This window comes from Drosophila montana, unplaced genomic scaffold, assembly GCF_035044405.1.
Source record: "Drosophila montana isolate Dmon_TW-CO22-7 unplaced genomic scaffold, ASM3504440v1 contig_2178_1, whole genome shotgun sequence".
Classification (NCBI taxonomy): Eukaryota; Metazoa; Arthropoda; class Insecta; order Diptera; family Drosophilidae; genus Drosophila; species Drosophila montana.
In genome coordinates this window covers 566,051-588,879 of record NW_026997075.1, presented here as the reverse complement: position 1 = coordinate 588,879, position 22,829 = coordinate 566,051, and the positions used below count along the sequence as shown (strand labels likewise).

At 41.2% G+C, this 22,829-nt stretch overlaps 3 protein-coding genes across 4 annotated transcripts; 1 reads left to right on the top strand and 2 right to left on the bottom strand.

Moving 5' to 3' along the window:
• Positions 1-692: 692 nt before the first annotated feature.
• Positions 693-5,048, bottom strand: LOC135427274 (C-mannosyltransferase dpy-19 homolog). Its single transcript, XM_064680683.1, has 7 exons — positions 4,789-5,048; positions 4,469-4,730; positions 3,501-3,822; positions 2,063-3,442; positions 1,811-2,004; positions 1,620-1,745; positions 693-1,537 (listed from the first exon to the last, which is right to left on the bottom strand). Exons 1-7 carry the CDS (start codon positions 4,832-4,834, stop codon positions 1,333-1,335), a joined length of 2,535 nt encoding a protein of 844 aa, XP_064536753.1. The 5' UTR covers positions 4,835-5,048; the 3' UTR covers positions 693-1,332.
• Positions 5,049-5,346: 298 nt separating this feature from the next.
• Positions 5,347-8,131, top strand: fu (STKc_STK36 domain-containing protein fused). Its single transcript, XM_064680684.1, has 5 exons — positions 5,347-5,564; positions 5,633-6,381; positions 6,439-7,026; positions 7,087-7,658; positions 7,717-8,131. Exons 1-5 carry the CDS (start codon positions 5,451-5,453, stop codon positions 8,076-8,078), a joined length of 2,385 nt encoding a protein of 794 aa, XP_064536754.1. The 5' UTR covers positions 5,347-5,450; the 3' UTR covers positions 8,079-8,131.
• LOC135427277 (zinc metalloproteinase nas-14) lies at positions 8,046-10,789 on the bottom strand. 2 transcript variants are annotated; one of them, XM_064680685.1, is made up of 4 exons: positions 10,508-10,789; positions 10,275-10,448; positions 9,775-10,211; positions 8,046-8,308 (listed from the first exon to the last, which is right to left on the bottom strand). In XM_064680685.1, exons 1-4 carry the CDS (start codon positions 10,659-10,661, stop codon positions 8,129-8,131), a joined length of 945 nt encoding a protein of 314 aa, XP_064536755.1. In that variant the 5' UTR covers positions 10,662-10,789; the 3' UTR covers positions 8,046-8,128. The 2 variants fall into 2 exon arrangements, with proteins under 2 accessions (XP_064536755.1, XP_064536756.1); XM_064680686.1 differs by lacking the exon at positions 10,508-10,789 and having other exon boundaries at positions 9,775-10,224; positions 10,275-10,378.
• Positions 10,790-22,829: the final 12,040 nt, after the last annotated feature.

The following is a 22,829-nucleotide window of genomic DNA, read 5'->3' as shown; positions in this document are numbered from 1 at the left end:
CCAGGGCTACAAACCCAAAAATAGTTGCTGTAATTCCGTTCACGGTTCAAATCAATGCCACATTTTAGTGTTCGGTTCGTGAATCCGGTTTTACACATATATCAGCCTAGGTTTGGGTTCGAGCTAGGTTATTATTACAAAACAAGTCAATTTTTTTTATAAATTTGCCCGTTCTACTGAAAATATTGCAAGCAATAAATATTTTCATATTGATTTTGTGGGTTAGATTTGATCCTCATCCAAAACTGGCATCTAGCCAATATGGTTGAGGCCAAAGTCATTTATACTTTGGGGCTGTGTTTTTATTTTCAAGCAAACCATTTTTGAAAAAGATATGATTCAGTTCGAGTTTAAGTTGAGCTGTTTTTTAAGCAATATGATTGAAAAAATAAATTTGAATTCTGGACTCTAATTGGTTCGGCTTAAAGCCGCTTTGTCGCTTGGTTCGAATCTTGTCATGCCTGTTTTTAAATTTGAATATAATTGCAATTTATTAGTAATTTAGTTAATTATATTTAAATATTTTGAATTCCCTATTCAATTAAGGTTTAAGTTTGGTTCATTGTTATAAAAAATTGGTGATTGGGAATCGAATCGGTTCGGCTTGGACGCAATTTGAAGGGCTATTTTATATACAACCCCTTTGTGCCTGTCTTATTTTTTGTATTCCCAAAAAAAGAGAACAAAATTGATTGATTGTTTGTTCAACTTTATTTTAATAGCTTTTAAATAATTTATACTCTGGGAGGTCATCATTCTCATTTATGCGGGACAAAATGCATACATATACATACATATTGACAACCATTGGCTATGGCCGAACGGATTGTCTGTGTCTCAGTGTGGATTAGTCATAATATGTAAAAAGCTTAGCTTAAACTTAATGCACAAAATGAGTGAAGCGCCTAAAGCTCTACACTCGCAAAGTAGTTAGTCGGATCCGTAGCTAAACTTAACTTAAACCGTACACACGTACATACATTTTATTTATATGGATTGGGAATGCATTTCCAAATGAAATTTAAAACAAAACAAAATTCATATGCCTCTTGAAAGCAATGCGTTTAGGTAAATACATACATGTATATGTATGTGTATGTGTGTGTTCTTATTCTGTTTCAAATATATTTATGTATATATATTTTTTAAAAGAATTTGTTTAGTTTTAGCTGGTTTTTGGTGTCAACATCTCAATTATAGGGTCTGTGTCTGTGTACGCCTACTCGCCCACTACTAAACACTAATACATTTCATCATACTTGTAAAATATTCTAGTCACATGTGCCTTTAGCCCTTAGTTACATACATATGGTTGTGGGCCTATTGTCTGTCTCACATTGACATTTCGGGCATTTTGTTGTGCTTCAAATTGATTTGCACACTTTGGGAAAACATCTTAATGATGCCATAGTTATCGTTCGCGTAAACCTTCAAAAAACTAGGCACATTCTTATGCAAAAGCTCGTGACAAAATTGCGGATACTTCCGAAACGCCGGCTGTTTATCATCCCAAATTGACAAGATGTCGCAGTCGTCCCTGCAAGTGTTTAATATATATATACATATACATGAAGCATTAGATAAAACATTCAGACAATAATCAATGGTATCACTCTTACCGCACTTCGTTGCTGCACTCGTCTAAAGATATGATTAAATATTGGATTTTCAATTGTGTGCACTGATTGTATATATCGGACGATTGCTGGCGACTGTACACCGAGTAGACATGCTCTGTGCGCTCACTGTAAAGTGGTTTGTGTTTATTTTTATTGCGATTAGGTTTTATTGATAAGTGCTTGAGACTTACGCCATTTGCCGCATTTCGAGGTGCGCATGATTAACTATCGGCCGCCTGGTTGTTAGGTGAACGGTGCCAATGATCTCAACGGGACCGGCAAACACCGCATCGCGTTCTGTATTTAATTTAATCCACTCCAGCATGCTTTCCAGATCATCCGATGATTGAGTATAGCGTGTGGGAAAGTACTCCTCGCGTATGTTCTGCAAATATAATGATATATATTTATGTAAACAAATCGCTAATTAATTCTATACTGACCACCATGCCGGGATCAAACATGCTGAGCAAAAAGACGGCTAGCGAAACGGACCAAAAGATGTTGCGTTGACGATGGTACCAGATCTTCGAACAGACCGTCGGCGCTATCACACAGCCCTGCGTGAAGCTAAGAAAGAAGAGCTTACGCACGGTCAGACCAATTAGGGTGAAGACGATCATCTGCATGAAGCTGTACATATAATGCAGATTCAGTATCTGAGCGTTCGCCGTGGGTAAAACAGAGTCGCGACGCGCCGATGTTGCTGGACGGCGTCTGCCGTTGGCTGGCTCCTTGTCGGTAGGCGTTTTGCACGGCTGTGTTTCGTCAGTTTCGGTTTCATCTTGAGTTTCCTTTGCAGTTGCCGTTTGTGTTTGCGTTTCGGTGTCTGCTTCTGTCGTACATTCACTGTCGATTGAAGACATCTCTTTAAGATTGGATTCGCTGGCCTGTTCGCGCTCCTTGCGCTGTTTGTCACTATTGCGATGTATCTGCGCCTTTAGGCGCTTAATGTCCTGCATAAAGTCATCGCGCTCCGGCGGCTGCTCCTGCTGCATTTTGGCTTTTTCGCGCTTGTAGCGCTCGTAGTCGTGATCACAGCTCTCGAGCATGGCAAAGCATTGTTGCAGCTGCTGCTCGGTTTGTTTGTTCGACATATCGCTCATAGACACATGGTGCTCTTCCAGAAAATCCTCAAGCACATAGTTGCGGGCGCGTTCGCGCTGCTCCTGGTTGGCCTTTGTGATAATATTGCTTTTGCGCCATTTACGAAAGAACGTGGCCAGCATTACAACTCCGTACATGCAGTACGGCTTGACAATCAACGTCTTGACCAGCTGCCACAGCTCCGACCAGGCGACACGCGCATATAGCGGATTGCAGGCAGAAAGATTGGTCACAAAGTTCACCTTGGCCTGCAGCATCCAGTGCGCCCACAGATCACAATAGTGCATATACGTATTGTCCTGCCAGTTAAGCAGACCCGACTTGCTTAGCATATCCACCAGTTTACCCTGCATGCTGCTGGCGAACAGCAGCGCCAGCAATATTAACTTAAATGAGAAATAGTCGCCTTGCAGCACATTGTTCGTGCAGCGACGGTTCCGTAACTGCCGGACGATCGTTATTAGGAACAGGCTGAGGGCAACGCTCAGCTGCCAGGTGAAGAGCAGCTGGGTGTTGCCGTGCGAGATCACAAAGGCCAAGCAATTGCCCAGCAAATGTGAGAGCGAGTAGTCTAATGCAAATGCATTCGCCAGACCAACTGGCATCGAGCTGACGTTCCACGAGGTCATCACAATCATAATTTGTGTTGTGAATATAAAGTTGGAGAACTGCCACGAGAGTAGCGCACACGCCGTAAACAGGGACATCACGCAGATCTAAGAGATATAAGATTACATTCAATAATTAAAACTTGTTGCAGCCACAATTATTTACCATAAAGATTCGCGAGGTGTGCTTCTGCCGGTGCAGCACACGGCCAATGCATATGCACAAATAAAACATTTGTAAAAATATAAAGGGAAATGCAAAATTTTCACGCGCCAGCGGCCGTTCGTAGATCTTCGCTGCGAAGCTATGGAACATCAGATATGAGAGGACGCCATAGATGCCACCAAACACATTCTCGCTGAGCAGTGTTCCGTACAAGTAGAGCACCAGCAGCGTGACGCCGCCCATCAGCCAGACGAACTCAAAGTAGAACTGCATTGGCTGCAGGCTCGGATTAAAGCCGGCACGCACAATGTGGAAGAAGTAACTGCAAACAAATAAAATGAGTTTAGAAAAGAGCCACTAGATCTGTGCATGGACATGGGAATCCCCCAACGATCTTAAACAAAAAATTAAAGTCGAGTGACCTTCGCTGACCCTTCCAAGGCAATTGTCAGCGCATAGCTAAAAGCTCTGAAGGGGGTATAAAAGAAGCTACGGATCGAAGTGTGTGCATTCCCCTAATTATATTAAATGACCATATACAATTTTTCCCCCTCCATGAGCTTTTTTAAGCATTGGAATGAATGTTTACCGATCCCTTGTTTATTGCTTTACCAAGCAACGCATTGCACGAAATTGAGTCAAACTGTGCTGTAATTTTTCTCATATTGATAGTTGACAGCTGTCAGAATCGTAAACAAAAATCATTAGAGTATAATTTCGTTGATGGGAAAGAGTAGCAGATGTTAGTCATGTAGGAATTTTTGTAGAAATGTGAGTGCAAAAAACAAGATTTTTTTTCTAATATAACTAGTGGGTGAGGCTGCAACGAGCCGAGAACCGAGCTAACCAAAACAAAGCGCCTTGCTCCAGATTCAAATTAAACGTGACGAGACAATGATTCATATAAATGTGTGGGGCATGCACATGCCCATTAAGATATAATACAGTTGGCAAATTGGATTACTTACGCGGTAACCAGCTCGGGCAGCACATAGAAACGTTGGAGTACATTGACGCTGTGCGGATATTCAATGTCTGTTACGTTCTTTAGCTGCTCGTAGCCGTGCCAGAAGTCTGGGCCATCGGCTAGCTTCTTGTAGAATGTGTAATAGAGGGCATCTTCGCGTCGCAGCATCGATTCGCGCTCCAGTTGGTTGAGATGCCGAATGTTGGTGCGCGTCTCAAAGATGACGCGCACATGGTGCATGTACAGAAAAAAGAAACCCGAGCCTAAATGGCCGCGTATTATCCGCTGAGGCGGCCGGCGATTTTCAACAATGCTACTTACCAATTAGCGCGTGCGATAAAATTACGTACAAATTGGGCTCGCGCATATTTCTGGCGTATGTGTTGCGTGTATCTAGTTAGTGGGCTCGTCTATTCATTATTTACTTTTGCGGCGTCTGTTTGATCAAATTAGCAGTGCCTCCTATGATATGCCTGCAGCTTTTACCCGTAAACAAAATTATTTGCCACAGCTGATTTCTTCGTTGCCATGTACATTAATCAGCTGTTTCGCAATTTTCAAAACCAGGTGACTCTTTTAAATTGCACCAGCTGTGTGTATCGATGTGCAAGCATACCCATTACGCCACATGCTGGTATATTTATATCGAATATATGCGGTTTTAGTATATTTATAATCTTAAATAAGAATTAGTTATGTGCTATGTATTCGTTCACCAAGCACTGTTCAAAATGTGCGCCATACTGATGTTAATTTTGTTTTGCTAGTTTAGTTTTTTATTTTTTTGTAAATAAGTTGCCATGTTGATGCTCCGAGTGTATCGATACAATCGGTATCGTTCGGACAAGATATCGATATGTGGAGTGTGTTTGGTATTTTGTGTTTAGTTTTTTGTTTTTAAATTGCAGTCACACTGCGGCTTATTGAATTTAAGGCATTGCAAGGGCCATTTTATTGTAGAAAGTTCAGTTTTATTTGCGGTGATGATGGACCGCTACGCGGTTAGCTCTCTGGTGGGCCAAGGCTCATTTGGCTGTGTGTACAAGGCTCAGCGGCGTGATGATGACAAAGTGGTGGCCATCAAAGTCATATCAAAGGTGAGCTCAATTACATCCTGGCTTAGCTAAATAAAAGAGCATTCTTCGAATTGGCGTTTTAATTGCAGCGCGGTCGTTCCAATCGCGAGCTTAAGAATCTGCGTCGCGAATGTGACATTCAGGCGCGTCTCAAGCATCCGCATGTTATAGAAATGGTGGAGTCCTTCGAATCCAAATTCGATTTGTTCGTGGTCACAGAGTTCGCTCTAATGGATTTGCATCGATATTTGTCCTTCAATGGCGCCATGCCCGAGGAGCATGCACAGCGTGTTGTCTGTCACTTGGTGTCGGCGCTTTATTACCTGCATTCGAATCGCATACTGCATCGGGATCTAAAGCCTCAGAATGTGCTGCTGGACAAAAACATGCACGCCAAGCTCTGCGACTTTGGGCTGGCACGCAACATGACGATGGGCACACATGTGTTGACTTCCATAAAGGGCACACCGCTCTATATGGCGCCGGAGCTTCTGGCTGAGCAGCCGTACGATCATCAGGCGGATATGTGGTCGCTGGGATGCATTGCCTATGAGAGTATGGCGGCACAGCCGCCGTTCTGCGCAACCTCCATACTGCATCTGGTCAAGCTGATCAAGCACGAGGACGTCAAATGGCCCAGCACGCTGAGCAGCGAGTGCCGTTCCTTTCTGCAGGGCTTGCTCGAAAAGGATCCTAGCATGCGCATCTCATGGACGCAGCTGCTTTGCCATCCTTTTGTCGAGGGCAAGCTTTACATAGCCGAGGTACAGGCAGCACAAAGTTCGCCCTTTATAAATCCCCAGCTGGCAAAGGAAACCAAAAAATCGCAGCAATCGTGGTGCGTTTACAAAGTGTACTTTCTCCAATTCTACTTATCGTTAAATTTTTTTTATAGGCATGTTGGCGCAGATTTGGGCGATGTCCTGGCAGCGTTAAAGCTGAGCGACGTGGCCAATGAAAACCTGAGCACATCGCGGGATAGCATCAATGCCATTGCGCCGAGTGACATTGAGCAGCTGGAAACCGATGTTGAGGATAATGTGCATCGGCTAATAGTGCCATTTGCGGATATTTCCTACAGAGAGTTGCCTAGCGGCACTGCAGCTGCTGCTGCTGGTGCTATGCCATTGATTAATTCGCAAACCTGCTTTGTTAGTGGCAACTCCAACATGATACTCAATCATCTGAACGACAATTTTGCAATCGAAGCGCCTGCTTCGAGCGCAACCAAGTCCATGAAGTCGAAGCTGAAGCTGGCTCTCAATATAAAACAGTCGCGTAGCAAGGATTTGGAGAAGCGCAAGCTTAGTCAAAATTTGGATAACTTTTCGCTGCGCCTGGGACAGAGCATTGACATAGAAGTGCAGCGCAAAACAACTGAGATGCTCACGCAGCAGTCGCAGGCACAACAGCTGCAAGATAGGAAGACACAGCAGCTGAAGCAATCGATGCATTCCACCAACGATGAGAAATTGAGCAGCGAGTGAGTAACTGCTTCCATATTTAAAAGTCAACGTCTGTAAAGCTTTTTGGTTTCTAATAGCAATTCGCCGCCTTGTCTGTTGCCCGGTTGGGACAGCTGCGATGAATCTCAGAGCCCGCCCATTGAGAATGACGAGTGGCTGGCGTTCTTGCATCGCTCCATACAGGAGCTGCTGGACGGTGAATTTGATTCGCTGAAGCAGCATAATTTAGTCAGCATCATTGTGGCGCCACTACGAAACTCCAAGGCCATACCCAAGGTGCTGCAGAGCGTTGCGCAGCTGCTGTCGCTGCCCTTTGTGCTGGCCGATCAGCATTTGGTGGCGGAGGCCATAAAAGGAGTTTATATTGATGTCAAGCTGGTGCCAAATTTAATGTACGCCTGCAAGCTGCTTCTCTCGCAGCGCCAGCTAACCGACTCGGCTGCTTCACTGCCAGCCGGCACGGGCGTCTCCCTGAGTCGAACGCTGCGCAGCGTCTCGGACCTGAGTGCCGAGGAGATGAGCACCGCCTGCAGCCTGTACGAGCTGGTCTGCCATCTGGTCCATCAGCAGCAGCAGTTCCTCACCCAATTCTGTGACGCTGTCGCAATACTCGCCGTCAACGACATGTTCATCAATTTTCTTACACATGGTGAGCAGCCGGCAGGTCACAGTGTGAGACGCAAGCTTAACTATTCCTTGCTTTGCAGATTTTAAGGACAGTAGCGCGGTGCGACTTGCTAGCTGCATGCTGGCATTGTTCTGTTGTGTTTTGCGTGAACTACCCGAGAACGCCGAGCTGGTGGAGAAGATTGTGTTTGACTCGCGCCTACAGCTGGCCGTCCTGCTGCAGAGCCGTCACCAGTTGTTGCGTCAGCGCGCCTGTCAGATGCTGTTGCTATTGGCACGCTTTAGCCTGCGCGGCGTACAGTGCATTTGGAGTGGGGAGCTGAAGAGTGCGCTCCAGGCGCTGGCCGAGCAGCAGACCTGTCAATCACTGCGACTGGAAGCCGCCCAAACGCTGGATGAGCTTAGCCAGTTCAGCTTCTTTGTTGCCCAGGCAACTGCTTAGTCTTTATTAATAATTGTACTTGTATTTGTTTAATAAATCTTAATCCTCGTCTAGCCAAACAGACCTTCCAAATTGCCTTGAAAGTAGTCGAGCAGCTCGTCCAGATAGCTGCTAAAGCCATCAAAGCCCAAAAGGTAGCTACCATTACAGTCCTGCTCGTACATCTCGTTGAGCTTCGAAATATCCTTGTCGGACAGGCCGCGCCGTTGGCCCAGTGAGGCATACGGATCCTAGTTATAATAACATGCATTGTTATTATTTAATCAAAAATTTGACGAGGTGTTATTTGTTTAATACTTAAAAAATATTATATTGTATGTATGTATCTATTTATATATATCTACATATGTATGAATGTTTTCTTATGCCTAATGAATGAATGAAATTTATTTACCTATGTATGTATGTATGTTGTGTGTGTGTATGCAAACATGTGTGAGTGTATGTATGCATGTGTGTATGTACAGACAAGTGTACATATGTGCATATATATGTATATAAATGTATGAATGTATATTCATTTATAACAAACGCAGACAAAGTTTACTTCCCGCTGCGTTGCCAATTTAAAAACAACGTATATTCAATGATGCTCTACTACTCGATTCTCATAATTTCAAGTAGGCCACGCAGATTTTCACGCGTTGATCTAAAGTTCTTTTTTTTTAATTAATTATTCTTAAATGTTTGTGGTTGTGTATGTGATGTATGTAAGTATAAATGTAAGTATGTATGTATGTATGTATGTATGTATGTATGTATGTATGTATGTATGAATGTATGTATGTATGTATGTATGTATGTATGTATGTATGTATGTATGTACGTATGTATGTATCTATGTATGTATGTATGTATAAATGTATGTATGTATTTACGTTTGTATGTATCTATGTATGTATGTATGTATAAATGTATGTATGTATGTAGGTATGTATGTATGCGTGCATGTATGTGTGTGTGTTTGTATTTATGTATGTATGTGTGTTTGTATTAATGTATGTATGTATGTTCGTTTATAGTTATCAGACCAATAAAATCAAATGGCGCTCTACTGGTCGACTCTCAAAAATTCAAGTTAGTCCCAGAGGTTTTCATGATTTTATTGCTTTTTTTTTGTAAAGTTGTGTTTTCTTTCTGCTCGCTCTCTTATATACTCTTATTTAATATCTACTCTCTCTGTCTCTTTTTTCTCTCTCTTTCCCTCTTTCTCTGCTCTATTTTTATTTTTTGTACTAATCCAATCTCTACTTCTTGTTATTACAGTGATGTGCATATAAACAAATTGGACTTCCTCCCACCATTAAATGACTATAAAAATCGCTTCTGCGTATATGGCTTTGGGTGAGTACGTATCTACATAAATATTTTAAATAAGAATATATGCTAAGGCAGTTTAGGTCTGAGCACATCTTATCATTATATATGTGTATAAGGGCCCCTACGAAGTGAAGTAAAATAAATCTCCAAAAACTCAATCATTTTAGCAAGCTTGCGATAAATCTGGCAAGCAGCTATACAATCATTGGGAATGTGTCAGTACTATTTGTGAAGCATATAAAAAAAAAGTGGAAAAGTTAAATTTAAACTATAGTTTATTTTTTGCTTAATACTATACTGAAAAGGAGTTATAATGGATGGAAGAATTGATGCGATTGGAACTGAATTTCGCTTATAAGTAGTTATTTTTGCTTACCAGTGGCTCAATGGTGGCCTTTCCATTCTTGCTGAATGCCAGGGAGCTGTAGTGCATAACGCTCTGGTAGTCGTACTCCACACCAAAGTTGGTGATGTGCGTGCGGGCGTACTTGTTGAAGTTGTGCGCATGGCCATCCAATATGTTCTCCCAGTTGATCTTAACATACTCGTCGCGCTCGGTGGCGCTCTGTTGATGGTAGAAGCCCAGCGCGTGCAGCAGCTCATGGACAACAACACCGTGCGTGACACATTTGGGCGTATTGAGATTGAGTATTTGGCCGCCCTGGCGTCGGCCGACGCTCGACCAGCAGCCGGAATAGTTGCCCTTGATCATCAGCCAGTGCTTGTCGCCCTTCTCATATGGCCGGAAGCGTATGCAGCTGCGTTCGTGATATTCCTTGAATGCCTTCAATATAACCATCGTCTGGTTGGCCGCTGTGCCAGTTCGCTGTCAATCATCAATTATCGCATTTATGTGCACTATATCTGGCTACTCACTGAAGTCCTCCGGATCTATATAGAACGGCACGGCGGCATCTGGCCATGTCTGACGTTCATTCAGCAGCCCATTGCGCAGCAGTTCACGATGCAGCATGATGTCACCCTCAAAGAGGCCGCAGTGCTCCCAAATGTTGCTCTCGCTGTTCTCCGTCCAAAAGTCGAATGCGGCACCTGTAAGCAGAATATCCAACTAGTCGTCTTCCAAGTCTTCCACCATGGCTACTACATACTGTTGTGCCGGCGCAGCATTTGCATGTTGGCCCCCCAGCGTGGCGCGGGCGGCACCGCCGTCTGAAAGCGTCCCATGCCCGCTGCTGTCCATGGCCCCTGAGCCATGCCCAGGGCCACTGTCAGCCAGTGTATGATAAGCGCGCTTCTCGGCATTGTCTTGGAAAAAGAAACAGCTACCCGAGCGCCTCGATGCTTTTATATTTGGCCACAGCTGCGACGCGACGTAAACGTCGATGGAGTCGTAGAAGGAGACGCAGACGGAGACGGAGGCAGTGGCTGGGGTGGCGACAAAGCGACAATTGAAAGTAATTGAGCACTCGCAATTGGTCGCACAATCGCCCACGCAGCTCGATTTATGCATAACGGATTTAAGCTACCCTAACTGCGAGCGGGCATCTTAACATTTGCGTTAAGCCTGTCTTTGTTGCTTGAAGTACACAATTCGAAACTTGGGACGGATTATGTGGTTAATTATATTCAATGGTCTCCAAAATACCCTTAGAACTCATGCAGCACATAAATACTCTATATACCCTATACGAGTTTTTAAAAAATTTTTGAAGAAATTACAGGTAACATTTGTTCGGAGCACAGCTAAATCAGATCTCAATTTACGGTTCTATATTTATATCAATTGACTTTTAAGTTTTTCACGAATTCAAGAACTGTCTGTCTAAACAAATTATTTTGTTTTCATATTTATTTGAGCTTGAACCTTAAAGGAAACTTAGCTACTGTGGGTCTCTTGTGTTTATGTCTGAGAGCTGTACAAATATTGTGCTAAGAAAACATACATTACTAATTTAGTTATATTTTAGAACATTTTAGAAAATGAATATGAATAATTTTCTTAGTTTTTGAACATTTTTCCCAAAATATTGTTGATAGTTTCAGAATCTTTCCAGCTAATACCCCAAGATATATATTTTAATCTCATTTTTTCTACATAAAAACAATATATATATTTTAAAAGAAGTGAAGTTTAGAAACTTTTTCATTTTTTGGCGTTTTTGTAAAGTTCTGGTTAAAAAATTATTAAGCTATTTTCTCAGTTTATATTTAAATCTCATTTTTATAATTTAATTTAATCTCATTTTTTCTAAATGGAACATTTTTTTAAAAATAAGTGCAAATTTGAGAAAATTTTCAAAGTTTATATTTTTATCTCATTTTTTTTTAAATAGAAGATTTTTTAAAGCAAGATAATGTGAAATTGAGAAACATTTTCTTTTAATAATAGAATTTTATAGAATTTTTCTTTTCCCATTTGGGCGTATAAATTTATGATCATAGAAGAGAACAGCTTAATTACAACAAAATAACATTATACGTAGAAATGTGTTTCATAACATCAAACTCTTTAGCTCAGGTATTTTTTTTAAATGAAATTTCATAATTACGTTACTAGAAAGTAGAGTATTCGAGTTGGGAAGTAAGGGACTTCTTTTTTGTTATTTTTGTGTTTTTGTCTTTGTTTCTGGTTGTAATTGGCTTTGTGCTCTCTCTTTCAGTGCTCGCTGCGTATTTAAATTCCCTTGTCTTTTACGGCTTTTGATTTCATATTTAACTGGGATATTGGGTTATCAGCGGCAACAGTGTGCGCATATGAAAATAGCGCAGTCACCAGAGCGCCGTTTGGTTGTGACTCTCTGAATTAGAGATGGGCGTGTGTCGTGACACGACACGCAATTCGCATGCCATACAGAAAAAATGCATAGATAAATAATACATGCCACCTACTTTGTCTCTATAAAAAACGTGTCATGAAATGATGTGTGTGCTTTCAATTTACGACTCGTGCTCGTGCTCGTGCCGTGACATTTGGCAAGCACGTGCCCATCTCTGGTCTGTCAGAACATGATCGCAGGCATCTCAAAAGTTGTATGTTATTTGGAAAGTTGCATGCAACATTTGCTGTGATGCATTCGAGTGCATGCATGCATATGTCTTGCGACGTTTATGTTATTGAATTCACGATTTATTCACTGCATTTCGTGATTTTCAAAAGTTATGTTGGCTGCGCCTAAGCACATCTGAATATTGTTGCTGAGTTTATGGTACAAGCGGGATAAAGGGGAAAATATGTATCTCCAAAGCTGTAGGCTATCAACTTTCTTAACTTTGACAAAACAAAACTGATTTCCCAGATTAGATTAAACAAGGTCAAGAAAATGTTATAAATATGGGGATAAATACCTTTTCAACCGAACCGAATCTAAGGTTAATCTTTGATCTATGTATGATACAATTTTTACCACAACCTTGAATTGCAAAGCTCTCAAGCACAGATTTCAGGGCATCCTATCGAAAATTTGAGATATATCTTGGGAATATATGCTTTTGACTTCTGACTTGCAGGGTACAATTAGTCGGGCAGCCAGATAGTAAGTTGTTGGGTTAACAATTTGAAATCTTCTCAGATAGTCCCAGTAGCGGTTTTGAATTTAAAGCGCTCACGTCGACAGGTGACGTCGTGAAAGCCTAATCAACAATCGAGCAGCGACAGTGAATGGGCGATCGAAAAGTTCTTTGAACCTGTATCTGTATTTGCCAGATGTCGATTGATGGCCGCGCTGCTGCTGCTGCTGATATTGCTGGTGCAGGTGTCAGTTTGGCCAGTGCTGAACTTGATTGCTGGCCAGGTCTGGGTCTGGGTCTTGGTCTTGGTTGGCTACCTTCTTTGATTGAGCAATCACTGCAAGCGGCTGTCCAAGCGACTGTGGCAAAAGTGAGCACTTACCACAAACAAGTTCTCCCTTTCTCTGACCCAGACCCGCACAGCACTCTCAGCAGTAGGTCAGTGTAGACGAAACCTAAATATGTAGGTCGCCAAAGTACGGCCATATGCTAGCCGTAGCCACCGATGACCGAACCCATAGCCGCTAGCCGCTAGCCGCAAAACGCCCACCAGTTGGCGCACTGACCCCGACCATAGCGGCACATTGACCTCGTGCTTCTATCGAACTGGCTGTTGTTGCTATTACTAATTTTCATCTATTAACTTAAGCTCATACACTAAAGACAATTTCAGATTTCCATGACATGTCTATCAAGGGTTAAAGCTGTTGCAAGAAGTTTAATCGAATAAATATTGTGTATATAATGTAATTGGCAGCAAGTGCCATAAAATTGATGCATATGTTCGTCTCTGACTCTCGTTATCTTACCCCACAACTACTTCTGCAGATTACGTGCTTTCTTTCTCTGCTTATTAAGACCTTTCTATGCGATTTTCATAGCCTCAAGTAGCCCTTTGTGTGTTCAGGCAGCTCAGACATGGCTCTTTCTAGCTAAAGATTAGTTTAGTTTTGAATATTTATTTAAAATTGTTGTTCACTTGGTAATTGGCCTTCGTGCTGTGTGTGTTGCTGGGGCAACGCAATCGCAACTGCGAGTGTGTGCCACAAATTTGCTGCATTTGCCAGTTAGCTGTTTCTGCACTTTCACTGCAGCTGGCCGCAAGAAAATTGCACCAAAATCTAAGCCAAAACGTTGTGAGATTGAGAACATTTTGGTCATGGCAACTGGAATTGGCCGGCGAACAGCGGATGCAGCAACTCGCCTGCAGCACCACCAGCACCACCAGCACCACCATCAACAGCAGCAGTAAACAAAAAAAAAAAAAAACATTTGACGTACTATCTGAGATGTACTTGATCTTTGTCGAAAACTTGACATACTTTTTTCGGTCAACGGCTGGTGGCAACGACTTCCAGCTACAACAACAATTACAGCAACAGCAACAACAACAGCTCCAGCTCCAGCTTTTAGTCTTAGCTCCAGTCAAGCGGCTCGCTCGCTGTGTGCTGCGGAAAATTCGAGGGAAATCGCTGACTCGGCCTGCCGCTGACGTTGCCCCTTTGCCGCCGCTCAAATGCAATTTTCAATTGAGAAAGTTTCGCAGCCAAAGATTGCAAATTTAAGACAAGCACCGCAACAGCTTTTAAGTCCAATGCAGAATGCTGCCCAGCCCGAGGCCAAGTGTTTTCCTTTAAACGGAATTCACTTGCCCCCAGGCGCTAAGAACATTTCCAGCTATCTGCTGCGGCCTTACACTGTGCAGCCAGAATGCATAGACAAAGGCTTTTGCAAATAGTTATTGCAGAACAGAAGTTAGTAAATATATATGAAATGGAAAATTCAATAGAAATTAGTTGGTTTTCGATGCGAGAAGTTCCTTTCTTCAAAATTCAAATACCAAATAAAATTGTCGCCGCAAAATAATTTACATATGAGTTCTTCAAAATCATCTTAATTCCTGATCTATCTACGCAAAGACGAGATATTATTTCATCCAGGGCTCAGGATGACCTCATATTGGCAAATAGGTTAAATAAGAGATAAAGGTTGTATATAAGCATTAAGTCAGGGATTTCTTATTCTATATAATCAAAAATTAATCGATGTGCCTTGATTTGTATCAGTTATACATACATATGTATATTCTTTTGGACGCTAGATACTTTATGGCCCAAAATAATTTTGTTTATAACCTTTTGCCACAACGAAAGCAATTTGCACCGCGTTTGGTCAAGATGAGACCAGAAATATTGCATTGAACAAAAGTTGTGGCATCTTGTTAATTTTGTATGGCCACTGGCTTAGATTTCTCCACTTCCTTTTAGCGCCGACAGCAGCAGCAGCCGCAGCAATAGTTGCAGTTGCTGTTGCAGCAGCAGCAGCAGCAGCAGCAACAACAACAACAACAGCAACAGCCAACGACAGCAACAACAACTATAATAATAGTAAAAACAATGCGCATCGTTGGCTGACACAAAACTGTCATCAACATATCAGCGACCATTGAATCCTCACAGTGAATGTCAAGTGCAACAACAGCAGCAGCAACAACAGTAGCAGCAACAACAGTAACAACAACATTAGCAGCAACAGCAGCAACTATTGCTGCATCGACAGCAATAGTAGCAAAAAAAAAAAAACAGTTAAAACAAATAAAGTGTAGCAATAGCTAATATAAAAAATATAATGTTGCGGCCACTTTTGGATACCCTAACAAAAGGGTATAATAGGCTTGTGTAAATGTATGCATGTATGCATCCATCTTGAGCAGGTTGACAAGCTGACTAAATCTAGCCATGTCCTGCTGGTAACTTATAATATATATAATATATATCCTAATATATATAATTTATGAGTTTGATATCAAAGTTTGATATGTCTAGTGGGAAGAGTTTGGAAATATGTTACTCTTTGGATACCTTCTGACATTGCGTATCAAAATGTAAGGCAAATCAATAACGTAGAACCTTGCGCCTCACTCACAGTTTGCTGTCATATGCAAGCTCTGAAAATTGCAAAAGAATCGGACTCTAAGCACCGAATATAATTGAGAAGCAGAAGCAAGCGTCGTACGCATGAGTTCATGCATTCAAGAAACTTGACATCCTTTCAATGCCAGCTCTTAGTTATATCCAAGCTCTGAAAACTGCAAAAGAATCGGACTCTAAGCACCGGATTTTAATTGAAAAAAAAAGTCGCAAGCGGAGTACGTTGCGAAGAAACTCGAAATCTTTTGCAGCTCTTAGTTAGGGTATCTGTTAGTCGCGCACGCCCCTCTGGCGCACTCTTACTTGTTTATGTTTTATGTGTCTTTATAATTGACCAGAAATGTGTGACAATAATTGAAGATGAATTTCACCGGTGCGGAAAATCAATTGCTGAAAGGCAGCACATTTCACTGTTACGACACCCAAATGCAAAGTGAAACAACAGACGGCAACTGTTGCTGCGGCGCAGCGGCAACATGGCGACGACATTTGCTTAAATGAAATCAACAACAATCCACAAATCCTAAAGCGAAAACCAGTTGAGGCAGTTTCCTTCCGGAATCAATTATTTTTCACTTTGCTGCTGTTTTTGTTTCACGTTCATGGTCACAAATTTGCGAAAAAAGAAAAAAAAAAATCAAAACAGCCATCAAGCAACAACAAGTGCAACAAGGCACATGCAACAGTTTGCCGCAACATGGAGTCAGTGTGTCAGTAGTGGATGCAGCAGTCGCAGCCGCGCAGTCGCCGTTGCTGCTGCCGCTGCCGCTGCCGCCGTCGTCGTCGTCGTCGTCCATGACAGACTGCATGATTTTGGCGGCAATGATTTGCAATCATTGTTGTTGTTGTTGTTTGTTGATTGTTGCAAGTTGCTTGGTTGTTTGGTTTTTTATGCGCCTTCTGCAAGTTTACCCATTTTCGTTGTGTTTTGTTTTGGTTTTTTGTGCAGTTGTTTTTTTTTGCGAGTTGCTGCCACCGCGAGTTGCTTCCCATTTTTATGCCGTTTTTGCTCTTGCGACATTTGGCTGCCTGCTGCCTGCTGCCACCTGGTGGCTGCTCGTCTGGCTTGATCTTGGCAGGTAGACTTTTTCCAAGAAATTTCTATCGTCATTTTAACTTAAGTTTAATTGGGGAAACTCATTTATTTATTTTATTTATTTCTTTTTGTTTTCGCAGTTGCCGCTGCTCACTCTACGCAATTGGCGAAAGTATGCTGGCCGTTGTCGCACACACAGCCCCTTTGTGGCATATGATCGATGTGTGCCACAAATCGCACAACTTGCTGCACTCTGCAATCTGCATTAATTGCCAGCTCCACAATCTTCGAGAAATGCACAATAATCTATATGGTATGCAGTTGCAGGTAAGTACACACAAATATTTATTTACTGAGGCGATTTGTATATTATTCAATAATTCGATTTATTTATTTTCTATTCAAGGATTGTGATTCTATTCTATTCACTTTAGGGCACAAAATATATTTTTTATATTTTATATTCTTGGTCCTTTTATATGTTAAGCAGATTATAATTTCCATGAATGAATGTTGTGGGCACCTTTTTAGCTTTTTGCCTTCCACTTTTCACCAGCAAAAATATAAATTCTGTAATAATACATAATAATGATCGCTTCACCAAAAACAGCTTTGACCATCATATATTACGAGCATATTTGTTAAACAACACGATGTAAATCATATAGGATATATGGAGTGTATCTTTGACATTCCAGTTTTTAGCTCTAAAGTATTTTCAAAGTATTTATTTGTTCTTATAAAGGTTTCTTCAAAAAAATAAAGTATAGACACGTAAAATATAAATGAAATGTATTCTAACGATTGATATACTTTCTGATAATATTTAAATATATTAAAAAAATTGAAATCGAGATTATTCTAATAATTTAACCTTGAAATTTGCAGCTTTCAACAAATTTAAAATGTATATATAAATTCCAATTAATTTTAAATATCAATATAAAATTCTGATAATATTTGAATATCACGAAAAATTCCAATCGATTTTATTCTAAAAGTTCAACCTTATATATAAATTAATAAAGAAAAAAATAATTTTTTTATTTATTAATATATATATATATATATATATGTATATAATTCCCATGTCATATAAACTCTGAATATACAATTCTTATAATAAATTATAAAAATATCAAAAAAATTTAGTTTTTGAAAATCTAAAATTATAAGTTTAAATATATAATTTCCAATTCAATAATATTTAAATATATCAAAAAAATTTTATTTTAACCGTTTAACCTTTTAGAATTCCCAGCCTGTTAATCTAAACTGAAAAATTTCAATATATAAATTCAAATTAAATTTAAATAAATACAAATTAAGTTCTGAAGATATAAACTCTATATCGTGACAAGTATTTATAGAAATTGTGATAAATATTGTGTGCATAATAATAGTATATGTTGTTTGGGTGAAATGCATGTGAGCCATATTCTGATGAATTTCCGGAATTTTCACTGTCACGGGCCGCAAATACGAAAGACTTAGGCAACGAACTTGCTAGAAAACTTGCAACAATTTGCAAGCAGAGCGAAAGTTATCTTACACTTGATTGATTACCAACTTTCTACTCCTACGGATATTATAATATCTGCAATTTACGAATGATTCTGAGCGACACAGAGCAAACGAGCGAGGGGGGGGGCTTGCTGTTGCTGAGCGAGAGCGCTCAAAGCGAGCGAGGAGGCGGGGGCCGTGCGGGCTTGGCATGGACATGTTATTAAAGCTGCTGAAATGTTGCAGAGCGAAAGCAGAACATTTGAATCTCTATGTAAAGTGAAGGCAACAGCAGCAGCAGCAGCAGCAGTCGCCGTCGCCGTCGCCGTCGCCGTCGCCGTCGATTGCGGCTTGATGGGCCCCCGCTCGCCCGTTGCGAAATGTTAATGAACTTTGCATGCATAAATTACAGCAACAACAAGAGACGTCGCTGCAACATCCGCCTTGTGCGGCTGCACTCTCCATTAGTTTTGCATATGGCAAAGTTTTCTTTTTGCTGCTGTGCCAAATCTCAAAATGTGGGACACGAGGGGCGCTCGTTGACATTGAGGCGGATGTGGCTTTGCCTGCTGCTTCCTCTTGCCTCTTACCTAACCAGCACGACTCTGACTCCGGCTCCGGCTCCGGCTCTAGGCTGTGCCCTACTTTTGTGGCCATCTTTGTGGCATTTTGGCGTTTCGCGTAGCGCATACGCAGCGTGGGACTCGCGACCTGCGATCAGCTGTGCGGGCCTTGGCGCGCACACTCTCTGCTCTTCGCTTCGCTTCCTCTCGCTCGCTCTCTCTCTCTCTCTCTCTCTCTCTCTTTAGCTCGCTCTCTCTCCATTGCATTGCCCCTCTCGCTGTGTCTCTTTTGCATCTTTGAGCACTTTTCAGCCATTTTGTCTCAAACATGTTCGAGCTGGTTGCAGTTGCTGCTCTTATCACTTGCGATTAGCCGTCGCAGCCAACGCGCGCCATTCGCCAGCGCGTCGTCATGTTGTGGAGACGTGTGCGTAGCACTCGGCTGGCAACTGTTGCAGCTGCAACAGCAGGCGCTGCTGCTGCTGCTAATGAAATGCCTTGAATGTATGCCAAATCAAGTGCAACATATTGCCTGCCAGTGGCAGCAGCAACAGTTGCCAGGACATGTGCAATTCGAGCTGTTGCAGTTGCTGTTGTCGTGCCAGCAGGCAACATTCATTAAGCTGTTGCTGCTGCTGCTGCTGTCGCTGATGCTGTTGCTGCTGCTGCTGCTATTTGCTGCGCCGCCGTCGGCGTCATTGCTGCTGGCTTCTAGTCGTTCGCCGTTGCCGTTGCCGTTGCCGTTGCTGTTGCGGTTGCGAGTTCAATGACATTTCACCTACTTGTATTCAAATTCGAATAAAAATGTAATAAAAAACGCTGCTGCCGCTGCTGCTGTCGGCACGTGTCGCCTCGTTTGTAGTCTATTTAGTACTTTTACTTTCAGGACTTTTGTTTTTTATTTTTAAATAGTTTGTTTTTAGCCAGAATAATTCAATGCAAAAAAAGTGTATATATATATATATATATATATATATATGTATGTGGAAAAAAAAATTAAAACTTTCTAAAGTATGAGAAAAGACGTTAAAATTAAACAAAAACTCAGACAGCTTGTAAAGTGTTGCTGTTGTTGTTGTTGTTGCTGTTGCTGTTGCGCGCAGAATCTGCAGCAGCAAAAAGAAATTTTACGGCCTATTTGAGCCGTTGCGTTGTCGTTGTCGTTGTTGTCGTTGTTGTCGTTGTTGCCGTTGTTGCTGCTGCTGCCGCCTGCTTTGAGGGCCCGTCTACGATTCTGGGCTGGCATTTAAAGTCAAATGATGATGATGATGACAATGGCGATGGCGATGACGATGGCGATACCCCATGCGAGCGTCTCGAGTGTGTTGCTTCTTAGGTTTTTGGAGTTGCTTTTGAGGGCAATTAAAAAGTTGTCGAGCCGCGTCGCTTTTGCTGTACGTTGTTTGTTGTCCGTTGTCCGTTGTCGGTTGTCGGTTGTCGGTTGTCTGTTGGCTGTTTGCTTGCCGTATTACGGTTGTTTGGCCAAATTTACCGTTGCCTTCTTGGCCAGCACCAAGTTTTGACTCATTTGTAATTTTGTAAAGGCCTATGGCCGGGGCTTTCTTTAACGCCAAAATCTATACAACCAATTGTTAGCACTATGCATGTAGACCCGGGGCAACTGGCCCTGCCATTTGCAGTTATATATTACCTATATATATATATATCTATATTTTCATTTTTGGCTTCTGCTGGTGCAAGAATTCGTGAGGGGGGGTGGGGGGGTGGTATTTGGGGTCTTGTTACATCATTCAAATGGCATTTGAATTGAATTTGGAGAAAGAGCAGAGCCTGAAAATAAATGAGGTATTGAGTAGTATGAATTTCTCTTCCTTCTGTTTACTCGACTTGTTCATAATACTTACGTTCATTTACACTTATATATATGAGCTCAAAACTAGCTGCAGATACATCTAATACATCCGATGCATATGTTTATGTACATGATGTTTACATCTGATACATATGTTTATGTACATTATGTACAGCCGTCTAACAATCAAATCTGAATATTCTTCAAAATCTTTATTTTGCTGACTAGACGCCCGGACTTCGAGCTAGCTTAGGATTTAAAAAATGAAAAGGTCGCCAAAACCAGCATTAACATATATATTCTTCAATATTGTTTTCTATATATGTTATTTTTAGGTGCGAGAGAGCTCAATTACTGTGCTTTAAAATCAAGCCAAAAATAAGCTTTGCGGCGTTTGCAATGATCAGAAATCATTATTTGCTGTAACCTTTGCATAAATGTTAAAATTCCAATCATTTTTTTTAATAATCGAGAAGAACTCTTTGCAACTTAGCTGCGAATAGAGTATTGCGCGGTCGGTTCAATCCAACTGCAACGTTTTCACTTGGTTTTTTTTAATTATTGCTAAAAGACTTTTCTATAATACTTTATTTTATTACTATTTTATAAAAGATTCAATGTATAGAAAAAATTGACTAAGATTTATTTCTAAATTCCTTCTTGACATAAAAGATAATATTTTTAATTTAACAGTTTTTAATATACCGAACTCTTATATGAAAGTTGGTTTAATTGTTGGAATTACCATTTAAATGTATTTGATTTAATTTGTTTTACAGGCTCCTAAGTTTTATTGTATTGCTGTGCTTGGGCCTGGAAGAAATTGAGTTTTTTCTTATAATCAAAACTTTGCGCTTTAATAAAATTAAAATAAAATATTTGCATTATTTTTAATAACAAATAAACAACTAAAAATAAATAAACTCAACATAAATTAAAAACTATAATAAAGTAAAGAAAAGAAAAGTAAGGTAAAGTAAAGAACACGCGCAAATGTTTTAATAAGTGATAATTCTATATGCATCTGAATTAAAGTTAGTTAGTTAGAATAAATTACTGTTGCTGTGTTAGTTAGTTAAAGTTAGTTGCTGTGGCTGTGTAGCGTAACAAAATTCGGCTATGGCCAAGCACGGCGCGTCAACGAACACGGACAACTGCTGCTGCTGTTGTTGCGACTGTTGCTGTTGCTGCTGATCCCCAGCACATTCATATTTTACAACTTTCGGAGATGCTTTCACTTCCATACCAACAATTTAGCAGCAGCAGCAGCTGCTGCTTCTTATGTGGCCCATGGAAGACTTCCGTATGCAGCCTCCACGCGCAACAACAAGCAATTGCAATAGTTGCAGTTGCAGTTGCACTTGTAGTTGCCGTTGCAGTTGCAGTTGCAGTTGAAGTTGTTGCCGTTGCTGTTGCTAAATTTCATGTATAATTGCAAGTGTTGCCGTGCTGCAATCAAGTGACAAACTGACCCAAAGAACCAATTAGTTTTGTATATATTTGATATATTAACGCGCTAATTATATCAATTAATAAGTTAGAAGCTGCGATAAACACATCAAAGAAAAAAAAATGCTCCAAATTTTACATGCATATATCATCTAAGACTATCTATGTGGCTGCGTATGGCTGTATTTGTGTGGCAATAAAAAACAAACAACAACAAAATACAAGAAAACAGAGGCAAAACCGAAGCAAAAGCAAAAGCAACAACGTGAATATTATCATTAGCATAAATAATGGTGAAAAATGAAACATACACACAGCGAAGCAGCACTTGAGCGCCCGTGTGTGTGTGTGCGTGCCTGTGTGTGCTTGTGTGTGTGTGTGTGTATTTACAACACACATTTCAAAAGTCGGTGACTGTGGCACTGAGTTAGTAGTGCGTTAAGTCAACGAACGCTGCCGCGCAGACGCTGACTGCGGCCGCGATGGCAACAGCAACAGCAACAGCAACAACAACAGCAACAGCAGCAGCAACAAGAGCCGCAGCAGCGTGAACGCTAGCGCCGGCAGCATTGCCTGTCTCTCTCTGTATGTTGGCCTCTGCCGGGGCTGCCGCTGCCGCTGCTGCGGCCACGTTTGCATGGCATCGGCATCGATGGACGATGACGATGA